An 18,427-nucleotide genomic window follows, 5' to 3' on the forward strand; every position below is an offset into this window, starting at 1 on the left:
GTGAATGCTCCGAATAGTATTCATTGATATTTACAGACTTTTGTGTTCTGTGCCCAGCCCCTCGAACATTTTTAGAATCCTTGTCTGTCCATGGCTTTCATTGTTAAGTAAACACACATATTTTCGAACGCTTCAATAACAGTTTGCGAGTGCCCATTACATATGTATAAACATATGGATACGCGATTGTTCTACAACTTTTAATAAACAAATACTGAAAGACTTTAAGTTAATAAATAAGAACTGCCCAGGAATTTATATTTCATAATTTGTTTATAAAGACATCTGTTAGACGAAACGAGAAAAGGGTCCAGGAATCAACCTCTATGCTGCTTACATTGAGAATAATATAGCCGTGTTGACTACAACTTGACGCTAATTAAAGCAGTTCATTTCGAATTCTCAAACAGTTTAAGCGCAAACATAGTTAACTGCTTGACGAAGCATTTTAATTATCTGCTAACAAATAAAATGAATGGCATTGCGAACACAGAGCTAAGCGGCATTTAATGTATATGCTGGCTAAGCCAGTTTATAAAGTTCTAAGTCCACACACAAAAGAAACATTCCCAACAGAAACCGTATTGAAATAATTCATGTAGGTGAATCGGCAGTGGATGGGGATGGAAAAATCAGGTCACATTGAATATTGATACATTTAAGTTGGTTAAGTAGCTTAAGTGCGGTAGGATATAACGTCTCACTTTGATTGAATCTCGTGGCATGAGCTCTGCACGTGGTGTCCAGGGATTTACGGGCGCACGTATGTAATGACGGACTATATGCCTGCCAGTGTGTGTGTGTGTGTGTCTGTGTGTGTTTATGTGTGTACTTACCTGTACGTGGCATCATTAAACTGTCACACAACGTTTAAAGCCCGCGGACGTATCGCTCGAAAGGGCAAAGTTAATTGATGCAATTGCAAATTAGTTTACTTTGGTAAATTGCGCTTAACTAAATGATTTGACAGGGTAGACAGAATTTCGGAATTTTGTATGCCTATTATAATGCAGTCATTCCAATTCGGGCACAAATAACTTATCAGTGTGATGTCACTGTCCATCACAACGATGTCCATAAATTATGTTCACCAGTTGTGGAATGATTATTAAATTTGGTACCCAAACGCGTTGGCATGTTACAGAACTCAACGGAATGCTTAATTTAAGTGAGCGCACACTTTGTACTTGCTATTTGCATGTTAATATTCAAAGTAAATTTCTTTTGACAAGCCAAAATATAAAAAGCCATGAGTATTTAAGTCGAGGACGCGCGACTAGAAGATTCTCTAGACACAACAAAAAGAAAATATATATATATATATCTAAATATATATCCAAACAAACTCATACGCAGCGCATTTCTTTTACCAGAGCCACACGATGGAAACTTTACTCATGAGTTAATTCTGTTTTTATTATTTTACTGTTATTTGATTTCTAGGGCATATGTATTACGTGTGTGTGTGCAGCAAAAGTCAAGGGTATTCCCCAAAAATGTGAACTTTTCCGTTTTCCACCAGGGAAGAGAAAGGCATCAAAAAAGATATGTGAATAAAATATATATGTACTCTCCAGTTGCAATGATGCATGCTTCTGCCTGTCAGATGCATTTGCACAACTTCATGATACCCTTTCTTTTTTTTAAACCTAAAAAACACGGTATAAAAAGAACTGTGATGCTTGCTGGTGACGTGCCGTGGAAATATTTCCAACTCTATGACGCTGGTGACGCACTGCGAGACTATTTTCTGCTCTTGGTGTGGGTGTGTTTGTGTGTGTTTGCGTGTGTGTGTGTTTGTGTGTGGTGCCACATGCACTCCGCACACAATGGGTGAAAACAAGTAGGTGAAAGCAGTTATCGTAAAATTAAAATGGCGGCTAGTACGCGCTGTCGCCGCTGACGTCGTCGTCGTCGTTGTCGTCGTCGTCGCAACTGTTAATTATGGCGACAATACATGCACGCACACAAGCGCAAGCTTCTCACACACATACATATATACGGCAGCCCTTTCACTTGCATGTCTATTTGACTGAGTACGACATCGAGTTTGTGTGTGTGTGTGTGTATGCTTGAGAGTGTGCCCGTTTGTTATTCTCGTTTTTTGTTTTTATTGCACACGTTGCGACTTTGGCTTATTGAAGACTTTTGGCATTTTCCTGATCAACTTGGTGTTTGTGTTATATTTGTTATTGTTGTATATGTTTATGGTGTGCGTTTCTTTTTCTTCGTTGTGTTTACGTTTTTGCTGGTGTTTGCGGTAGCCAGTGAACAGACAATAAATCAATCAGCTGTGTTAACATCAAATTGCGGACCCCAGACAATTCCCGCTCTGCGTGTCTGTGTGTATGTGTGTGTGTGTGTGCGCTCACTGAGAGAAACGGCTGAACTTTCGCTAACTTAAAACCTCAATTAATGACAAGATTTAGGGCTTAAGCTGTCTGCGCTGCGGGCAAATTTAAGAGCATGCCGAGCATATTAACTGTCCTTGACTGCTTGAAAGCTGCCCAAGCTGAATTAATGCAAATGATATGCATATGTAAGCGGCATGCTCTGTTGCATTAATTGTAGCTTTTATGTTAGTTAAGAGAATTAAATTTAATTTGCGACGCTTTTTGCAATTGTCTTAATCTTTCTTGTTGCTTATCTTTCGACATTAACCTCGCCTTTTGTGCTGTGCATTGTTGTAAACTGGTGTAGAGAGCACACGCACAGACACACACACAAACACACACAAAAAAATGCTATTATTTGCTGGGCTGCTCGTAAAAACAAAAGCACTTGCCTCAAATTCAGCGCCCAAAAGCGCGCTTTGGCTGTGTGCGTGTGTTTGTCTTTGTTATGTATTGTGTTTGTGTGTGTGTGTGTGTGTGTGTGTGTGCCTTGGCCATGCACTTTAAGCTGAGCTGCTGCTGAAAATTTGTTAGTTTCCCAACCCTGAACAATTCCCTAACGGCAACTATGCGCCATGTTGTTGTTTTTGTAGTAGGTCCCGTTCATTGCTGGCTGCTGCTGCTCGCTGCCAGCGGATTCCACTCCCCTGCCGTTCCCTTTGGAATTTCAAAAGTGTGTCGCCTGCCAGTGTGTACACACACACACACACACACATATTTTCATACATATACATTCGTGTTGTCATAGGTTCTTAGCTGCACGGCGCGTACATAGAGCATTTTTGTATGTGTGTAGTGTGAACTGATTTCAATGCGTGCAATTTACTTCGCCGCTGCTTGAGGCCAAAAATAACATAAATTGTATAAATAAATTGCCACATTTCAACATTTCCACATTGTGCAGCAAGCAACAGAACAGCAGCCGCAACGCACGCAACACTGCGGCTGCGGCGACTGCGGCGACGGCTGCGACAAGCGGCGAGTTGATTTGTAAATTGAGAAGAAAAAGAAAATTATTTGCGCGGCCATTGCCATGCTTTGCCAGTCGATTTTGAATTTGCATTGAACCGTAGCTAAATTTGTTGTGTGTGGGTATCGATGTGTATACATTGGCAGCTATTTTGTTTATAACAACGGGATTCGTGTTATTTTGGCGCGTTTCACTAATGGCCCAAGATGAAAAAGATTTATAAGATTTATATTTGTACACAAACAAATACGCATACACCCACGCTCTGGCATTAACTTGTAATTTGCATTGAACATGTGTATAAATAGGGCATTAAAATGAGTTTTTAATTGCGAAAGACGCCGTTCATCTCTTTTAGTTGTTTCTCTTATTCTCTTTGTTTTTGTTGTTGTTGTTGCAGCTGCTTCCGTTTTTTGATTTTAATGCATGAAAGTGAAAAACAACAAAGTCCATTAGCGCGCGTTCGTTTCGTTAAGTTTTGCTTTGTTTCGTTACATTTACCGTTTTTTAATTTTAATGCCCTTTATTGGCTTAACATGCAGTTCAGCGCAAAAACAGCTACAACAACTACAACAACAATTACAACGTTGGCCACTTACCTGGCTGAAGCTTCGTGCTCGGTCCGGGGCGTTAATTGAGAGGCGCGAACAGCAAACAAACACACACAGAGACAGGAAAGGTAGGCAGTTCACAAACACACACACACACACTCCACACTCCAAATTATGTGTATATAGGAGACCAGCGCTTAACAAAATATATATTTATACACACGTATTTGTATTTGTATTTGTATTGTTGCTTTTAAGTGTATAATTTACTTTGGTCTTTGTGGCTTTTTGCCACCGGCTCTGCCGCCACCTGCTCTCCACCTGTCAACGCTACAATTGGGTCTGTCGCTGCCGCCACTGATAACACAATACTAAACAGCACTGGCCAGGCAGCACACTGAACTGCGCTTTGCTGATGTCTGTCTTTGCCTATTTCGTACACTTTGCTTTGAGCACACAACGGTTTATTTTTTTTCCGCCTGCTTGAATGCGTTGTGCTGCGGCCGACGCGTAAACTACAACTGAACGCGCCTTCGCTTCAATGGGAACACTCTGTTGCGCACTCTTTACGCATGCAAGCAAGAGAGCGCAATTGTGACTGCGAGGGCTGCACAGCGAGCACTGCACGAAATGCGGCAGGCAGACAAAGATAGTTGACAGCAAGTGTGTTGCTTATGTTGCCGTTATGTTTACAACAATTTCTTGCCGTGTTCGGCCAGCAGAGCTTTTGCTCTTACTCTTACATGCGCGCTCTTTTGGCTTGCTGAAAGCTTTGCGTTGTGTTAGGTCGCGGTTGCTGCTGAACGGGGGGGTTGGGCGGTGGCAGTGTGTGTGTGTGTGTGTGTGTTATTAACTGCCAGCGGGCTGACTCACTGTCTGATTGGATGACTGATTGACTGAAGAGACCGACTTTGGGCATTTTAAGCGCATTATTCGAGTTCAAGTGCGACCAATGTGCGGGGGTGTTTCGACCCTTAGAATGTTGTTGTTGTAGTTTTGGTGCCTCGAGTGCGTCCTATGAAATTAAAAGCATACTTGAAGGCGTTTAATTATTTATTCATGCGCTTTTGCCGCTGTTTGATTACGGAGAGCTTTACGCGCCAAAAACAAAAAAAAACAACATGCTGTTGGATTTCCCAGGCCCCGGGATGCCATGGAATTTGCTGTCAGGGCTGCCTTAACAATTCCTTCCGTTGTTTGATCGAAATTATTTGAATTTTTACTCGCGAGCTTAAGATATACACACAAAAAAAAATTGCATAAATATTTACCACAGCCAATTCCGATTTATAAATATATTTTTTCTAAGCAACACACGGGAAATGGATGAAAAACGTCCGTCCATTGTTAATTCGGTATCCATACGGCCGAAGCTTATCTATGGCCTGCGTACGGATGTCGTTGGCAACATTAACTTTAATCTGACCAAGGAGGTCATCTATCCGGTGGAGGGTGTGCTCGCCTTTCACGATTATGTGACCAATAAGCAGCGTTTTCTACGCTTTCCGGAGGACACCACGCCGGAAATCATTGCACTCAGCTCGCATCGCAAATTGTTGGCCGTGCTGGAGCTGCACGCGAGGAAGTAAGTGGAAGAGCCAGCGCTGGGAAAGTTAGTTTAATGCTTATTTTGTGCCAACCACAGCGGTCGCTATATATCCATCTATGAGCTGTCCACGCTGAAGAAACGTCGCCATCTGGAGCTGCCTGGCAACCATCGCAATGCGCAGGTGCAGCAAATGATCTTTACCAATGACTCGCGTGCCATTGCGCTGGTGACCAGACCGCCCAACGAGATGGTCTTCATGCTGGTGCTGGACAAGACGAGCACAGTGATCGAGGGTCGGGCCACTCTGCCGGGCTCCCATGGCGGCGCCGAGTGCATTGCCGGCAATCCCAACGATTGCGGCTTCCTGGCCGTGGCCGGGGATCGCAACCTGCTGCTGTTGAGCAAATCGGAGCGTGGATTTACCATTAGCAACAACTTGAAGATCAACTATCGTGTCACTTCGATGGCCTTTCTATCGATGGATCTGCTCATGATGGGCACCGATCATGACCAGCTGATATTGGTGGAGAACGGTGAGCAGAAGCTTAGCCAGAAGGCCAGCGTTGCCGAAACGGTTGACCTAATGATCGACCAGGAGATGTTCGACAAGGATCGGGAGGCCCAGGAACAACGCTACTCGGCAATACAGCCATTGGTCCTGGCCAATTGGCGTGTGCTCTGCATGACCGCCTTTGCCAGAGGCTTCGCTTACATCATTTTCAACAAGGTGTTCGTCTTCGAGCGCGTGTCCAAGTTCAAGTTTGAGCGCAAGACCGTGCTGACGGTGCCCATCTCGATATATGCGGAGCCCCTCTATCAGATCACAAATCTGGCCATCGATCACAAGCAGGAAACGGTGATTGTGACCTGCGCCCATGCCCAGATCTATGTGGGCATACTAATTGTGCCGGAGACCTTGAAGACCAAACAGCTCAAGTTCGAGCCGCTGGGCGTGCTCATCCACATCGGCGAGGTGGTCGCTCTGTCCGTCTGCGCCTGGAAACCCATCATTATGACAGCTTGTGTGTGAGATTTGGATCCACAGCTTTTACCTGTCTTTAAGTGCGCCTTATTTTGCAGCACGAGATCAGACCATACGCATCTGGAACTATGAGACGGCCAAGGTGGAGCTGGTGCGCAAGTTTCAGGTGGATGTCAACATTGTGGAGCTGAATTCCACGGGCCTCATGGCGGCCATTGGCTTCTCCGATCAGCTGCGCATCACGCAGATCTTTATGGATGAGCTGAACGCAAGTATTTTATATACAATCCTCCATCTTTTGATTGATTCCCTTCTCCTCCACCACCCACCCGTAGATTGTCAAGACGTACAACTTTCCGCACTGCAACGATGTGCGATACTCGAACTTTGGCCACCTGATGGCGGCTGCCTATGACAACAATATAGCAGTGACATCTGTGTATAATCTGGAGTTGGTCATACACTTGAAGGGACACAATGGCACCGTTCTCTCCGTCGCCTGGACGCGCACGGACAAGTATTTGATATCCGGCGGAGCGGAGGGCGCCATTTATCAGTGGGACATTGAGACTGGCGCACGCCTCCAGGAGATCGTGCAAAAGGGCACCGAATATGTGACCGTCTGCGTCAGCTTTAACGAGCCGATGACCATATTTGCGGGCACCAATCACGGCACCATACGCGAGTTCCAGGACTCGACGCTGCAGCGCGAGATAACAGTGCCGTCGCGCAACAAGGGTGCCGTCTCGGATCTATGCCTGGCACGCTCCGATCTGATCATGTTCATTGCGGATCACGAGGGCGGGCTGTTCAATATGCAGCTGCCGTTCTTGGAAGCCGGCGGCGGCACCTTTACCAACTTCCGGTTTTTCGATGGACCCATCAATAAGCTGCGTTTCACGTACGAAGGAACGATGCTGGTGGCGATCTCCAAACGTGGCACCGTTGCCATTTGGACAATGGAGAACATTGAGGAGAAGGTGGCACCCATCGATCAGGATCTGATGAAGAGCCAGGAGGTGCTCATACCACGCACCCAGCTGAGCGATAAAGTGGAGCAGATAACCAATCTGGAGCTGCGTCTGAAGCAGCAAGCCGAGGAATTCCAGTATCAGCTGAGCCAGAATGAGATATTCGATGGCCAGCAGCTGCAGGAGGTGCATCGCAGCTATTGCAGCGCTCTGGAGGAGCTCAAGGAGCTCAACAATGAGATTGTGTCCAAGCACACGGAGGAAATGAATCTGATTACGTTCCAGATCAACGATATGAAGCAGGATCATCGCTCCCAAATGGACATACTGGCCAGTCAATATTCCGAGCGCATGCTCATCGAATATCAGAAGTTCACCAATCTGCGCGAGAACATGCTGGAGCTGCGCGAGAGCTACGAGGATAAGCTGAAGAATTCGACGGGCACGCTGCAGGACACGATAGAAGCGCTGGAAAATGACTACAAGAAGCAGTTGGACGAACGCAAGGATCTCATACGTGAGCTCATGAAGGAGATGCAGGACAAGAAGGACGAGTTCATCAAATACTGCCAGGAAGTGGAGGCGGAAAACGATCGCAACATGGTTGCCACGCAAACCGAATACGAGAACAAGCTGACCACGGAGCGCAACGAGACGCAGATGTGGCGCGGCAAGGCCGGTGTGCTCCAAAAGAAATACGAATCCCAGTGCCGGGAGATCGACAATCTGCTAGAGGAGGTGGAAACACTCAAGGAGGAGCATTTCAAGTCGCAAATGAAAATGCAGAAGCAGCTGCGCAATGTCGAGGATCTGCAGAAGGACATCTCGGATCGCGACTATGCCATCGGTGCCAAGGAGAAGCGCATACAGGAGCTGCTGCACAAGAACCAGGAACTGGACAAATACAAGCAGGTGCTTAATCACAAAATAGCCGAGCTGAAGGCACAGATAGAGCCCCGCGAGTTCCAGATCAACGACAAGCGCAAACATATTATCGAAATGGAGCACGAACTGGAGGGTCTCAATCAGAACAACATACAGCTGGAGCTACAGCTCAAGGAGATGCGCGACAAGTATCTCAGCAATGTGACCGAGCTGCGCACCGAGCGACATCGCGCGAAGGCCGCTCGCGAATGCCTCAATGCCATTTGCACGGACATCTTTTATGTGGCCGGCGAGGTGGGCACCGCCGATGGCCTCAAGAAGGCGGTCAAGGAGCTGTTCCAAAAGCATGCCAACGATGATGAGCTCAAGCGTTTCGTCACACTCGATGCCGAGGTGCGCGATGAGTTCTTGCGCCAGCGCAAACAAATCGAGACTGTGCTGGCGCGCTACAAGTCCGTAGCGGAAGACAAGAGCGTCCAGAAGAAATACGATAAACTGTTCCAGGAAAATGTGGTGCTGCTGGAGGAGATCGAAAGTCTGCGCGATGAGAACAAAAGCCTGCGCTCACGCGTCCGTGAGGATGTGCGCAGATCTGGCAGGAAATCTGCCAGAAAGTCTAACAGAACACTGGAGAGTCTAATGTAAATGCTGGAGTCAATGGAAATGCGATGTGCACAACAGCTGCCGAGTCTGATTGGAAATAATCTTATATAAAAATATATGTGTTTCACAAAGGACTCATACGTACATGGGATTTACATACATACAAAGGTTATGCTTAGTTCGATGAATAAAGTAAATGGCATTGGTTTCAGGCTTCCACCAGCACCTTTTTTGCACTGTCCTTTACTTTGGTCGTTTTGGTTGCAGCTGTCTCCTGCTCGTCCTCCTCATCCTCAAGGTCATCCGCTGCTGCTGCAGCTGGTGTGGCTGGCAATTCTTCGCTGGGCACATCGGGCAATTGTACTCGCTGCTCTTCAGCCTCCAGCGCATCGAGCTCGGCGAGCACATCGTCCTCGTCTTGTTGGGTCAACACATCCGTTAGTATGGCATCAATCTCCTGTTGCTTTTCAATGCCCTCGCGTGTTTCGTCCATAATCTTCTCAACCTCGTTTATGTCGAGCATGTCGTGCACCTTCTTTAAGGCAGCATTGCCCTGCTTCAAGCCATCCAGCACCTTCATTTCCACCTGCGCAAATTCTAAATCGGCGGCCAACTTCTCCAAGTTGTCCAGCTGTTTGTCGGCGTTCGAGAGCAAACTTTCCTGATACTTCTTTTTGCGCAGCAACAGCTTGGCGCGGCTAAAATGGATTTCTTGGTTTAATCAAGTTGCTTTGGTACATTACAGTTGCTGCTTACTCCTTTCTGCCCTGCTGCAGGCACTTCTTGGCGAGCAGTCTATCATTTTCGAGCTGCAGTTCGATGCGCTTCTGGTACTGTTTCAGACGATCCCGTTGCTGCTTCAATTGCTACGGTTTACCAAGGGATTAGCATATGTAACGTTGCACATACAGCTGGACAAGAAGTTGTACTTACCAGAACGGCCTTGTCGTGGTCCGTAATCCGACTAGGAGCTGTCTTTTTGCTAGATTTCCCAAACAATGCACCCATGACTAACTTGCAATAGGCAACGACTTGCTATCGATATGTTTTACTCTCTCGATATATTACTATCGCTCACGACTGAACTTTTGGTATATAAATACTGCTCAGCATATCGATATTATTTAAATTAAAAAAACTATTGAATTTGTAATTTTAATGAGCATATATATTTTAACAGATATATTTCTTTAAACAATTTTTCTTGTTAATAACTTTACAACTTTAAACCGATCTTTCGACGCACAAATAGACAGCTGATTGATCTTCAAACTTTCAGTATGGCCGCCAGTATCGAGCTATCAGTATTTCAAAAATACTACAAAAATATATCGATAAGTTCTCATAAGTTATTATTGAAATTCGAAATATTATGAGTATATTTATTTATTTTTTAAATATATCCGTTATAATTTTGCTCTCATCGCGTCATAGCATTGGGACCTATATCTCTTGTACATGCTACGCCAGAAATCCATACGCTCTGCATCTGGGTTTCGCTGCATTTTGCACTCCCGATCGAGTAGCATATAGTCCAATTGGAAGGGCTCGAGCACGCCATTGGCACCCCTCTCTTGCCTTTGCACTGGCGTCCAGCTGTCCAATGGCTTTCCATTTTTAGCAAAGTTAGCCCATAGCTGACACATGCGCTCAGTCATTTTGGCATCCTCTGGTTCCAGCGTTGAATCGTCATCCACCATTTGGAATATATAGGAAAGTTCATCGGCATGCGATGCTCCACGCAGTTTCTCCGCCTGGAAAATGCGCTTGTACATATTCCTGCCGCCCACATAGTCGAAGCGATAGAAATACAATGGGGCAGTGCGCTGGCAGTTGGCATGAATCTCTGCAGCGTGCTGCATGTCGATGTTGAAATGATAATCAGTGAACAAATCGGCCAGGTTGTCGAGCCGCTCGGGCGCGACTGTCTGCCCGTTAAAGTAGAATTGACGCATGTCCTCGGCCGCTTCGAATGCCTCTGGCGCCTTGGGGTTTTCCACCAAATTGCGCGGCACCACTCGCGCCAGATCTTCATTGTAGAGCTCCAACTTGCGCCGAGCATTGGCAACCATGGCTATGCCCTCGCCAGAGTTATAGCCCATCAACAAGGGCATGCCACGCAGACGCTCCTTCTCATGCAGCAGGTCCAGAAATTGCGTATTTATGAAGCTATCCTGACTGCTTGGATCTTCGATAACTGGCTTAAAGGCCAGTGGCAAGCCGCGACGTCGCTCATCAGCCGTCAGCACATCCAAGGTTTTCGCTAGCATGCCCAATGGAGTCACCGCGTTGGACTGCAGGAATTCCAGCAGGCCGCTAGCCTGCTCAATATTCTTGCCTTGCAGCAGTTCACCTAGACGGCGTGCCTTGTGCGGAGCATCCTGCTGGAATACCCACTCCGCGTTACCTGTGCCGCTCTGTATGATAGCTTTGTGGAACAGCTTGTTGGCATGCGATGCATATGTGTGCAGATGCACTGCAGCAGCGCCAGCGCTCTCCCCGAAAAGTGTCACATTCTGTGGATCACCATTGAAGTTGGCAATGTTATCCTGTACCCACTGCAATGCCAGTCGCTGATCCTTCAGACCTGCATTGCCGTGTATGCCCGCCTCGGGTAAGCAGAGAAAGCCCAAAGCACCCAGACGATAGTTCAGGGTAACCACAATGACCTCCTCTTGCATTAGCTGCGCAGGAAAGTGACTGCAAATGGAGTTAGGATAATGATGCATCTAAATTTGCAGGGATTCACTTACTAGTCACTGTTGCCATTGCCAAACCAGAAGCCACCACCATGAATCCACACCATGACGGGCAGCGGCTTCTCTGACTTGCCCTTGGGCACATACACATTGAGAAAGAGGCAGTTCTCGGAGCCAATCACTTCTTGGGTGAACGGATCACGCTGGTGCGAGACGTCGCCTTCTTTGCTGCAGTCTAGCTCGTGCTCCTTGAAACGCGCCAGGGGCACAGGGCTCTAAGTGGAGCAAGAAGTTACCAAGTGTTTGCAAGTGGTTCCTTGTGCGTAGCACTCACCCGAAAGCGAAGCTCTCCCACTGGAGGCTGTGCATACGGCACGCCCAGAAAGCTCTCGTATTGCAGGCCACTTGGCAGCTGTTGCCGTTGTCCAACCACAACGCCCTGGTTCACAGGCACCTTCACCTGCACATTGAGAAAAACAACTAAGGTAACCAACTGTTTCCTGATGTTATTTGGCTTACCCTCATGTTGCTGAATAATCGGAGGCAACTGATTGAATACTGTCCGCGGCGAAGTGTGCTGAAGGCCCACATAATTGGAACTTAGGTCTACAAACAAAATCTAATCACTATGTAATTTCGGTCCGAAAGCGAAACCTGTTTAAAAAATGAACTTTAGACGACGCACAAACAAAACCAGCTGATTTGACTTTAACCCTTAGACGGGCACGACGGGCTGATACACACACACAGGCATGAATAAAATCTCTAGCGGAATCATCATGAGTAAGCTAATTCAATAATGATGCGGCAATTTTATGAGAATTATAAAAAAAAAATTATTCTAGCTTTAACTAATTTGTATGGCAGAGATAAACAAGAAAGGAAAGTTAGCTTCGAGTCTAAAATTGGATAATTCTTGAATAACTACCAAAACTGATAAATAAATAATTCTCTCCTTACAAAATTAAATAAGGGAAAGTTGATTAAAAAAATTGAGAGGCGTTTACTTAACTTTACGAATTCCCCAACCAGGATCCATTAAAACGCATTCGTTTTGCACAGACAAAACCAGCTGATTTGACTTTAACCCTTAGACGGGCACAACGGACTGATATACACACGTCTAAAATACATATATATAATTAAATTAGCATCAATTAATTTCTATCGCAGTTACAAAAAAGGAAAGCAAAATTCTCTTCTAGGTTAAAATTGAGTAAATTTTAAATAACTTCTAAAAATAATAAATAAATCATTCTCTCCGTTAACTCACAAAATAAAATGAGGGAAAATTAACAACAAAAAAATTATAGAACTATAGATTACTTAAACAACTGGAGCCCAACTCAAGTTCCATTGAAACGCATTCGTTTTACACATTTATAATTACATTTAAAATGTTTCTAAGTTTTATTTGACTAGTTCCATTGCATAAACATTAATACAAGTTTTCAAATTTCCATTTTTGTTTTTCTCCAATATAATTGTTTTGCCTTTGTTTTTGTTTTTGTCATGAAAGAACTCTAGCTGTAACTATGGGGTGAAACGACGCACAGCAGCAACAACAAGGGTCGAGCTGGCAGTTCGAAAGCCGTGAAAATTGGTGTTTTAGTCAGTTAGAAACGGAGCAGGCTCCGAGACAACTTGATAAAGGGTTTGAGCTTTTCACGTTTTCCAAACGGTTTTTACCAACTCACCATTGTTGTTTCTGTTGTTCTTGTTGTTGTTGTCCTGTTGCCAAAGGCCAGCTTGTTAGATAAGGTAATTAATAAGGATAATTAACTTTAGTTTTAGTTTTAGTTGTTGTTGTTGTTGTTTTTAAGCATATTTGTGTTCTGTTTGTTTGCTCACACCGAAAAATAATGAAAACATTTACACTTATGTACATAGATACATGCACACCACATTGAACATACATACATCCAAAAAACACTTAATAAACATTTATAATAATAATGATAATAAGTAATCGTAATCATAATAATGTGTAGATAATAGATAATAAGCTTATATAGCAAACATTGAGAACATATCTTCTCTATGCCATATTTGTTGTATATAAGTTTATATGTTCGAGACTCTTTTAGCCATGGTTATTCGCATTTGTTGTTGTTGTTTTTCTTTTTTTTTGTTTTGCCTTTAAAATAAGTTTCACAAAATTTGCTTCTTTTACAAATAGTAAATTGGTGTTTTGTTCTTCTTCCTCATCATCATCGTCATTGTCATCTACAACTATATCTTAATCATCATCTTGATCAAAATTGTCATCTTTATGGTAATTATCTAATCTAAAAACGTCGCAGCGCCAAAGTGCGCTTCAAATAGAGACAAATGGCCCGATGTATTAGCTCATATTGTTCCGAGTTTTGCACCATGCCGCCGCGTTGCAGCCGCAAATTGCAAACAATGCCCAGAATATCCACAAATATGTCCGGCATCTTGGGCAGCTGATCAAAACTAACCGCATCCGGCTGCTCGACAATGTGCTGTATGTGCAAGATCGTATTGCAGCTAAAGCTGGACTCTGTATCCGCATCTCGGACATTCTGTATGGCCTCCACATCTGCCATGGTCAGCGTTCGGTTTAGCATGCCCGTCAGCGAATAGGCAAGGGATTGTCGCAGCTGGCGCACCGCATTCAGTATGGCCGTAAAGCAACCGGTGCGTCCAATGCCCGCCGAGCAGTGTATCACCGGCAACGGTTGCACCGCATTGAAGATGTCCTGCTTGTAGATCTCCAGACGCTGGGCGCTCAAATGGGCATTGCGCGTGTAACGCTTGTCATCATAATTATCAAACTCCGACTCACATTTGCCCAGATTGAGCACATGCAGGCAGGTGTCCAGCAGCGTATTAATATCCCGCGGCGAATGATGATCCGGCCAATCCGGATACCAATAATGATAGCAGCAGATCTTTTGCAAATAATACTCCAGCCGACCCGCGCTCTCCGGTACATTGATGCAATAGAGCACGACCAGTTTGCGCACGGAATAGCCATTGCGTCGCACAATGCCCACATTTTTGGCCAAAAAGAAACTGCCATCGGCGGGCAAAGTGCGTCGCAATGATTCGCTCAGCATCACTTTAACCGAATCAATGGCTATGTGCCAGCGATTGTTTAACTCCCGTTCGGTTGCCGGTTGCTGCAGCTCACTTGAAGTGACTCCACACTCGACACTGTCCAGCGTTGGCAGCAGATGCGGCTCAAAGTAGTCGCGTGCCAGCGCGCTCAGCTCAAAGACTTCACCCTTGGCGGCAACCGCAAAAATTTCATTTAGCTCAATGGGAAAATAAATGGCGCACTTTTGCCGATTGCATTCCGTGAAATTGGTGAGCATTACGATCTTTTGATAGTACTGCTGCAAGATGTGCGTCCTGTCCACATGCGGACTACTACTGCCGCCGCCGTCCATGCAGCGGCGTATATAACGCTGCGTATTCTGATAGATCATTAGCCAAAACTCGAAAATCGTATTGGGCAGAGGACCCTGCGAGGCCACATAGCACTTGGACACATAGTCCGGGCCCTGGAAGCGAAATTGGTGATAAATATATTTGGATTGGACTATGGCATCTTTCAGGCTTACCTTGATGTAATTGGCATTGATGTAGGGCAAATCCTTATTGGCCAGTAGCGTTGTTTTGCTGATTAGCTCCTCGCTGCTGGTTTGTGGCTGCAGCAGGCAGCTCTGCTGGTGCTGCTGTTGCAGATTCAATAGCTCCGTGGCCTCGCTCTCGAGCAGCACGCGTGAATGTTCATTGGGCAAAATCGTTTTGTAGCGATTCTTTGTCTGCGAGCCAAACACCATCGGCTTCTCCTGATGATTTAGCGGCAAATCCCAGAATTCCTTGTGCAGATCACGGAATATGCGCTTCTGTTCATCGTCGCTCAGCTGGGGCAGAGGCGTTACAATACGCTTGACCACCGCTTGGTACATGGCCAACAGTTCGCTATCCTCTGATGTGGGTGGCACCTGATTTGTGGGCGTGCCGCTCTCATCGCGTCCCAGCACTAACACCGGCGGCTGCTCCAAGTTCACCTTATAGCTGTCATCGAAAACATGATTCAGCTTGATCAAATCGTATTGATTGAGCGGATTCGAGGCACTCTGCAGCATCTGTATGCTGGCCAAATAGATTTTGAATTCCTCGCTGGTCGTTTGCGGCGAGAGCGGACGTGTCATAATGTTGCGTATGCCCACGCCCACGCCCACACCGACACCACCGACACCGCCGCCTCCACCACCAGCCGCACAGCTGCACAGAACAACGCCGGGCTCTGCATGAGCCGCCGGCGACTTGTTCTTCGACTGCTCGCTGGGCTGCAAATCCGAAGCGGAGCCAAAGCACAGCGGCTGCTTGCTGCTAAAGTCCAAATACTGCGAACTATTGCCGCCACGATTGCTGTTCAGATTCTCCGTGCTGAAGAACTTGCGCTGATGCGGCGATTGGGCGGTATTGGCGGCACCACAGCTGCACACGGTCAACTTGGGCTGCAACTGGTCTGCAGCGACGCCAACTCCACCAATTAGCTGGCCGCTCATGTTGAGCGTCAGGCTTTGATTGCTGCCGCGCCGCTCGAGCAGGCCGCGCTTGGGCGTCGTCGCCACATGGCTGGGCGTCTGATTGGCCATGGAGTTAAGCTCGCCGCACGAGTTTGTCGTGTTGTTTGTCTTTAGTGTGATGCTGTGATTAGAGCCGCGCCGCCGGAACAAGCCCTGGCGCGTGCACTGCGCGCTGCCCGCAGCGACAGTTAATTGATTGTGCGGCTGTTGCTGCTGTTGCTGATGTTGCTGCGACGGCGGCTGGAGCTGTTGCTGCTGCTGCTGCTCCAGATTGCAGCTGGACTTGGAGTTGCTAACCGAGCCCAAACTGTAATTGGATACGCTCAGGCCGCTGTTCATCAGATTGCCACAGGAGCTGTGCAGATTCAGTGTGAGGCTGTGATTGGAGCCGCGACGTTGCAGCAGATTCATAGAGCTGGCCATGCTCTTGGCCTGCATGTGGCCACTGCCGGGCAAGTCCATGGACTTTTGCTTGAATGGCGATTCCATGCCGACAATTGGTGTAAACTCCACGAGTGTGAGACACTCGGGCAGCGTTTTTAAATTGGTGCTCGATGAGTGCAGCATCGGATTCAGTTTGTGTGCGCTGCGCGGCGCCAGGTTGGCGCCCAACGAGAATTTGCCACCGTTGCTGTCCGTGCTGGACGCCGACCTCAGTTCATCCGTGTCCAGCGAACTCTGATATGGATTTTGTTTCCGATGATACATCTGCCAATCGCTGTTGTTCAGACCGGGAGATTTGCGGCGCGTGGTGCGACGACATTGCAGCGACTGTTGCGTGTCCAGCCGGGATAGCGAGGTGGAGTACAGACTGGAGGCACTTGGCTGCATGAGCATATTGCTCGCATTGGCATGACCACTGCTGCTGCCCGGCGCGGACATATCATGAGATTCATTTATGTGATGCACCACAATCGACAGCTCCGTCTCGTTGGCAGCCGAGTCCAGGGAGCGTGCCTTCTCTTTGGTGCACTTAATGGTGGGCGTCTTTGGCTTGGCCAGCGTTGATGGCGTTGCCGGCTGTGCTGGGCTGCCTTTGCTGGCCAGCTGCACGTCTGTGATGCGTATGGTGAGATTATTTTTGTTCTTACGATTGCGGCGACCCGCCTCCTGCTGCAGTTGGGCCACAGCGACAGCATTTGCTTGCTGCTGATTGTCCGGTTCCTCGGCTGCCAGAGCAGCAGTTGCGGGCGGCACCATATCCTGCACCACATGATCGATTTCGGGAAAGCGAAAGAAATTGCCATTTTTATAGCCCGCCGAATTGATGATGTTTAGCGGTGAACCGCCAAGTGAATGATTCAAATTTAGATTATTTATAGAGGCGAGCAGTTTGGGTGAGTAGCTAAGGCGGCTCGAGTCGTTAAGGAGGTTTGGTGTTGTTGTTGTTGTGGTTGTCGTTGAGCTGTCATCTCTAAAAAGGATTGTGGGTGAGTTGTGTTCGCTTTTCGATAAATACAAACTATCGTGATCGTTATCGGTGCTGCATTTTTTTGGTATTGTATTTTCCTTGTTGGCAAAGATGCGTCCGTCCTGCGGCGAGCACGAACGGCGATCATATAAAGAGAATCGCTTGAATTTACGATTCAGCGTCGTCGGCGATTGCGGCAATTGTTGTGTTGGCTGCTGCTGCTGTTTGGGATTGCAAATTGTAAACTGTTTGGGTGTATAAAGTGGCTCCTCATCGCAGGCTCGTGCGGGCTCAGCGGCTGCTGCTGCTGTTGTGGGTGATGGGAACTCAAAGGAGGTCTGCAAATACTCCAGGGGCGTAAAATATGGTGTGGGCGTGCTCTTGTTGCTCTCCACATCCACATCGGCGTCAGCAGCATTGGTATAGGAGCACTCAATTGATGCAATAACTGCATGTTCTTTGTTGTTGTTTTTTAACTTGTCCATTATATACACACACAAAACACACAGAAAACGCGCTGCGCTCCGCTCCGCACTCCACACTCCGCTCCTCTCCACTCTTCGCTCACACGTTCGCTCGCTCGCTCGCTCGCTCGTTCACACGCCTTCACTTTGCTGGGCTGCTGTTTGGCTAGACAGGCGCTGCCATGCAGTTGGTGTAATGCCGTCAAACGGTTAACATTATTGGCTTGCACATTGGCCACTAGCTGGTTGGAAAACTACATAAGCATTGCAAGTAAATTGCGCTTTTCACCACACAACATTTTACACGCAAAATAAGGAAAATAATCAACCTAAACACAACTAGTGTGACCAGGCCATGATACACTAAATATGTACTACTTT

General features: G+C 46.7%; 4 protein-coding genes across 4 annotated transcripts; 1 reads left to right on the forward strand and 3 right to left on the reverse strand.

Annotated features, from left to right (window-relative positions):
- Positions 1-5,131: 5,131 nt before the first annotated feature.
- LOC115762194 (cilia- and flagella-associated protein 57) lies at positions 5,132-8,970 on the forward strand. Its single transcript, XM_030704316.1, has 4 exons — positions 5,132-5,499; positions 5,560-6,485; positions 6,544-6,713; positions 6,781-8,970. The coding sequence occupies exons 1-4, from the start codon at positions 5,237-5,239 to the stop codon at positions 8,944-8,946; spliced, it is 3,525 nt and encodes a 1,174-aa protein (XP_030560176.1). The 5' UTR covers positions 5,132-5,236; the 3' UTR covers positions 8,947-8,970.
- Positions 8,971-8,983: 13 nt separating this feature from the next.
- LOC115762195 (charged multivesicular body protein 6-A) lies at positions 8,984-9,921 on the reverse strand. The gene is made up of 3 exons (XM_030704317.1): positions 9,838-9,921; positions 9,661-9,770; positions 8,984-9,602 (listed from the first exon to the last, which is right to left on the reverse strand). Exons 1-3 carry the CDS (start codon positions 9,910-9,912, stop codon positions 9,113-9,115), a joined length of 675 nt encoding a protein of 224 aa, XP_030560177.1. The 5' UTR covers positions 9,913-9,921; the 3' UTR covers positions 8,984-9,112.
- A 374-nt stretch (positions 9,922-10,295) lies between these two features.
- On the reverse strand, positions 10,296-12,212 carry LOC115762387 (acetylcholinesterase). Its single transcript, XM_030704567.1, has 4 exons — positions 12,123-12,212; positions 11,938-12,063; positions 11,658-11,878; positions 10,296-11,604 (listed from the first exon to the last, which is right to left on the reverse strand). Exons 1-4 carry the CDS (start codon positions 12,192-12,194, stop codon positions 10,311-10,313), a joined length of 1,713 nt encoding a protein of 570 aa, XP_030560427.1. The 5' UTR covers positions 12,195-12,212; the 3' UTR covers positions 10,296-10,310.
- A 784-nt stretch (positions 12,213-12,996) lies between these two features.
- On the reverse strand, positions 12,997-18,376 carry LOC115762386. The gene is made up of 2 exons (XM_030704566.1): positions 15,194-18,376; positions 12,997-15,133 (listed from the first exon to the last, which is right to left on the reverse strand). The coding sequence occupies exons 1-2, from the start codon at positions 18,065-18,067 to the stop codon at positions 13,892-13,894; spliced, it is 4,116 nt and encodes a 1,371-aa protein (XP_030560426.1). The 5' UTR covers positions 18,068-18,376; the 3' UTR covers positions 12,997-13,891.
- Positions 18,377-18,427: the final 51 nt, after the last annotated feature.

This window comes from Drosophila novamexicana, unplaced genomic scaffold, assembly GCF_003285875.2.
Source record: "Drosophila novamexicana strain 15010-1031.04,08,12 unplaced genomic scaffold, DnovRS2.1 tig00000564-arrow-pilon, whole genome shotgun sequence".
Lineage (NCBI taxonomy): Eukaryota > Metazoa > Arthropoda > Insecta > Diptera > Drosophilidae > Drosophila > Drosophila novamexicana.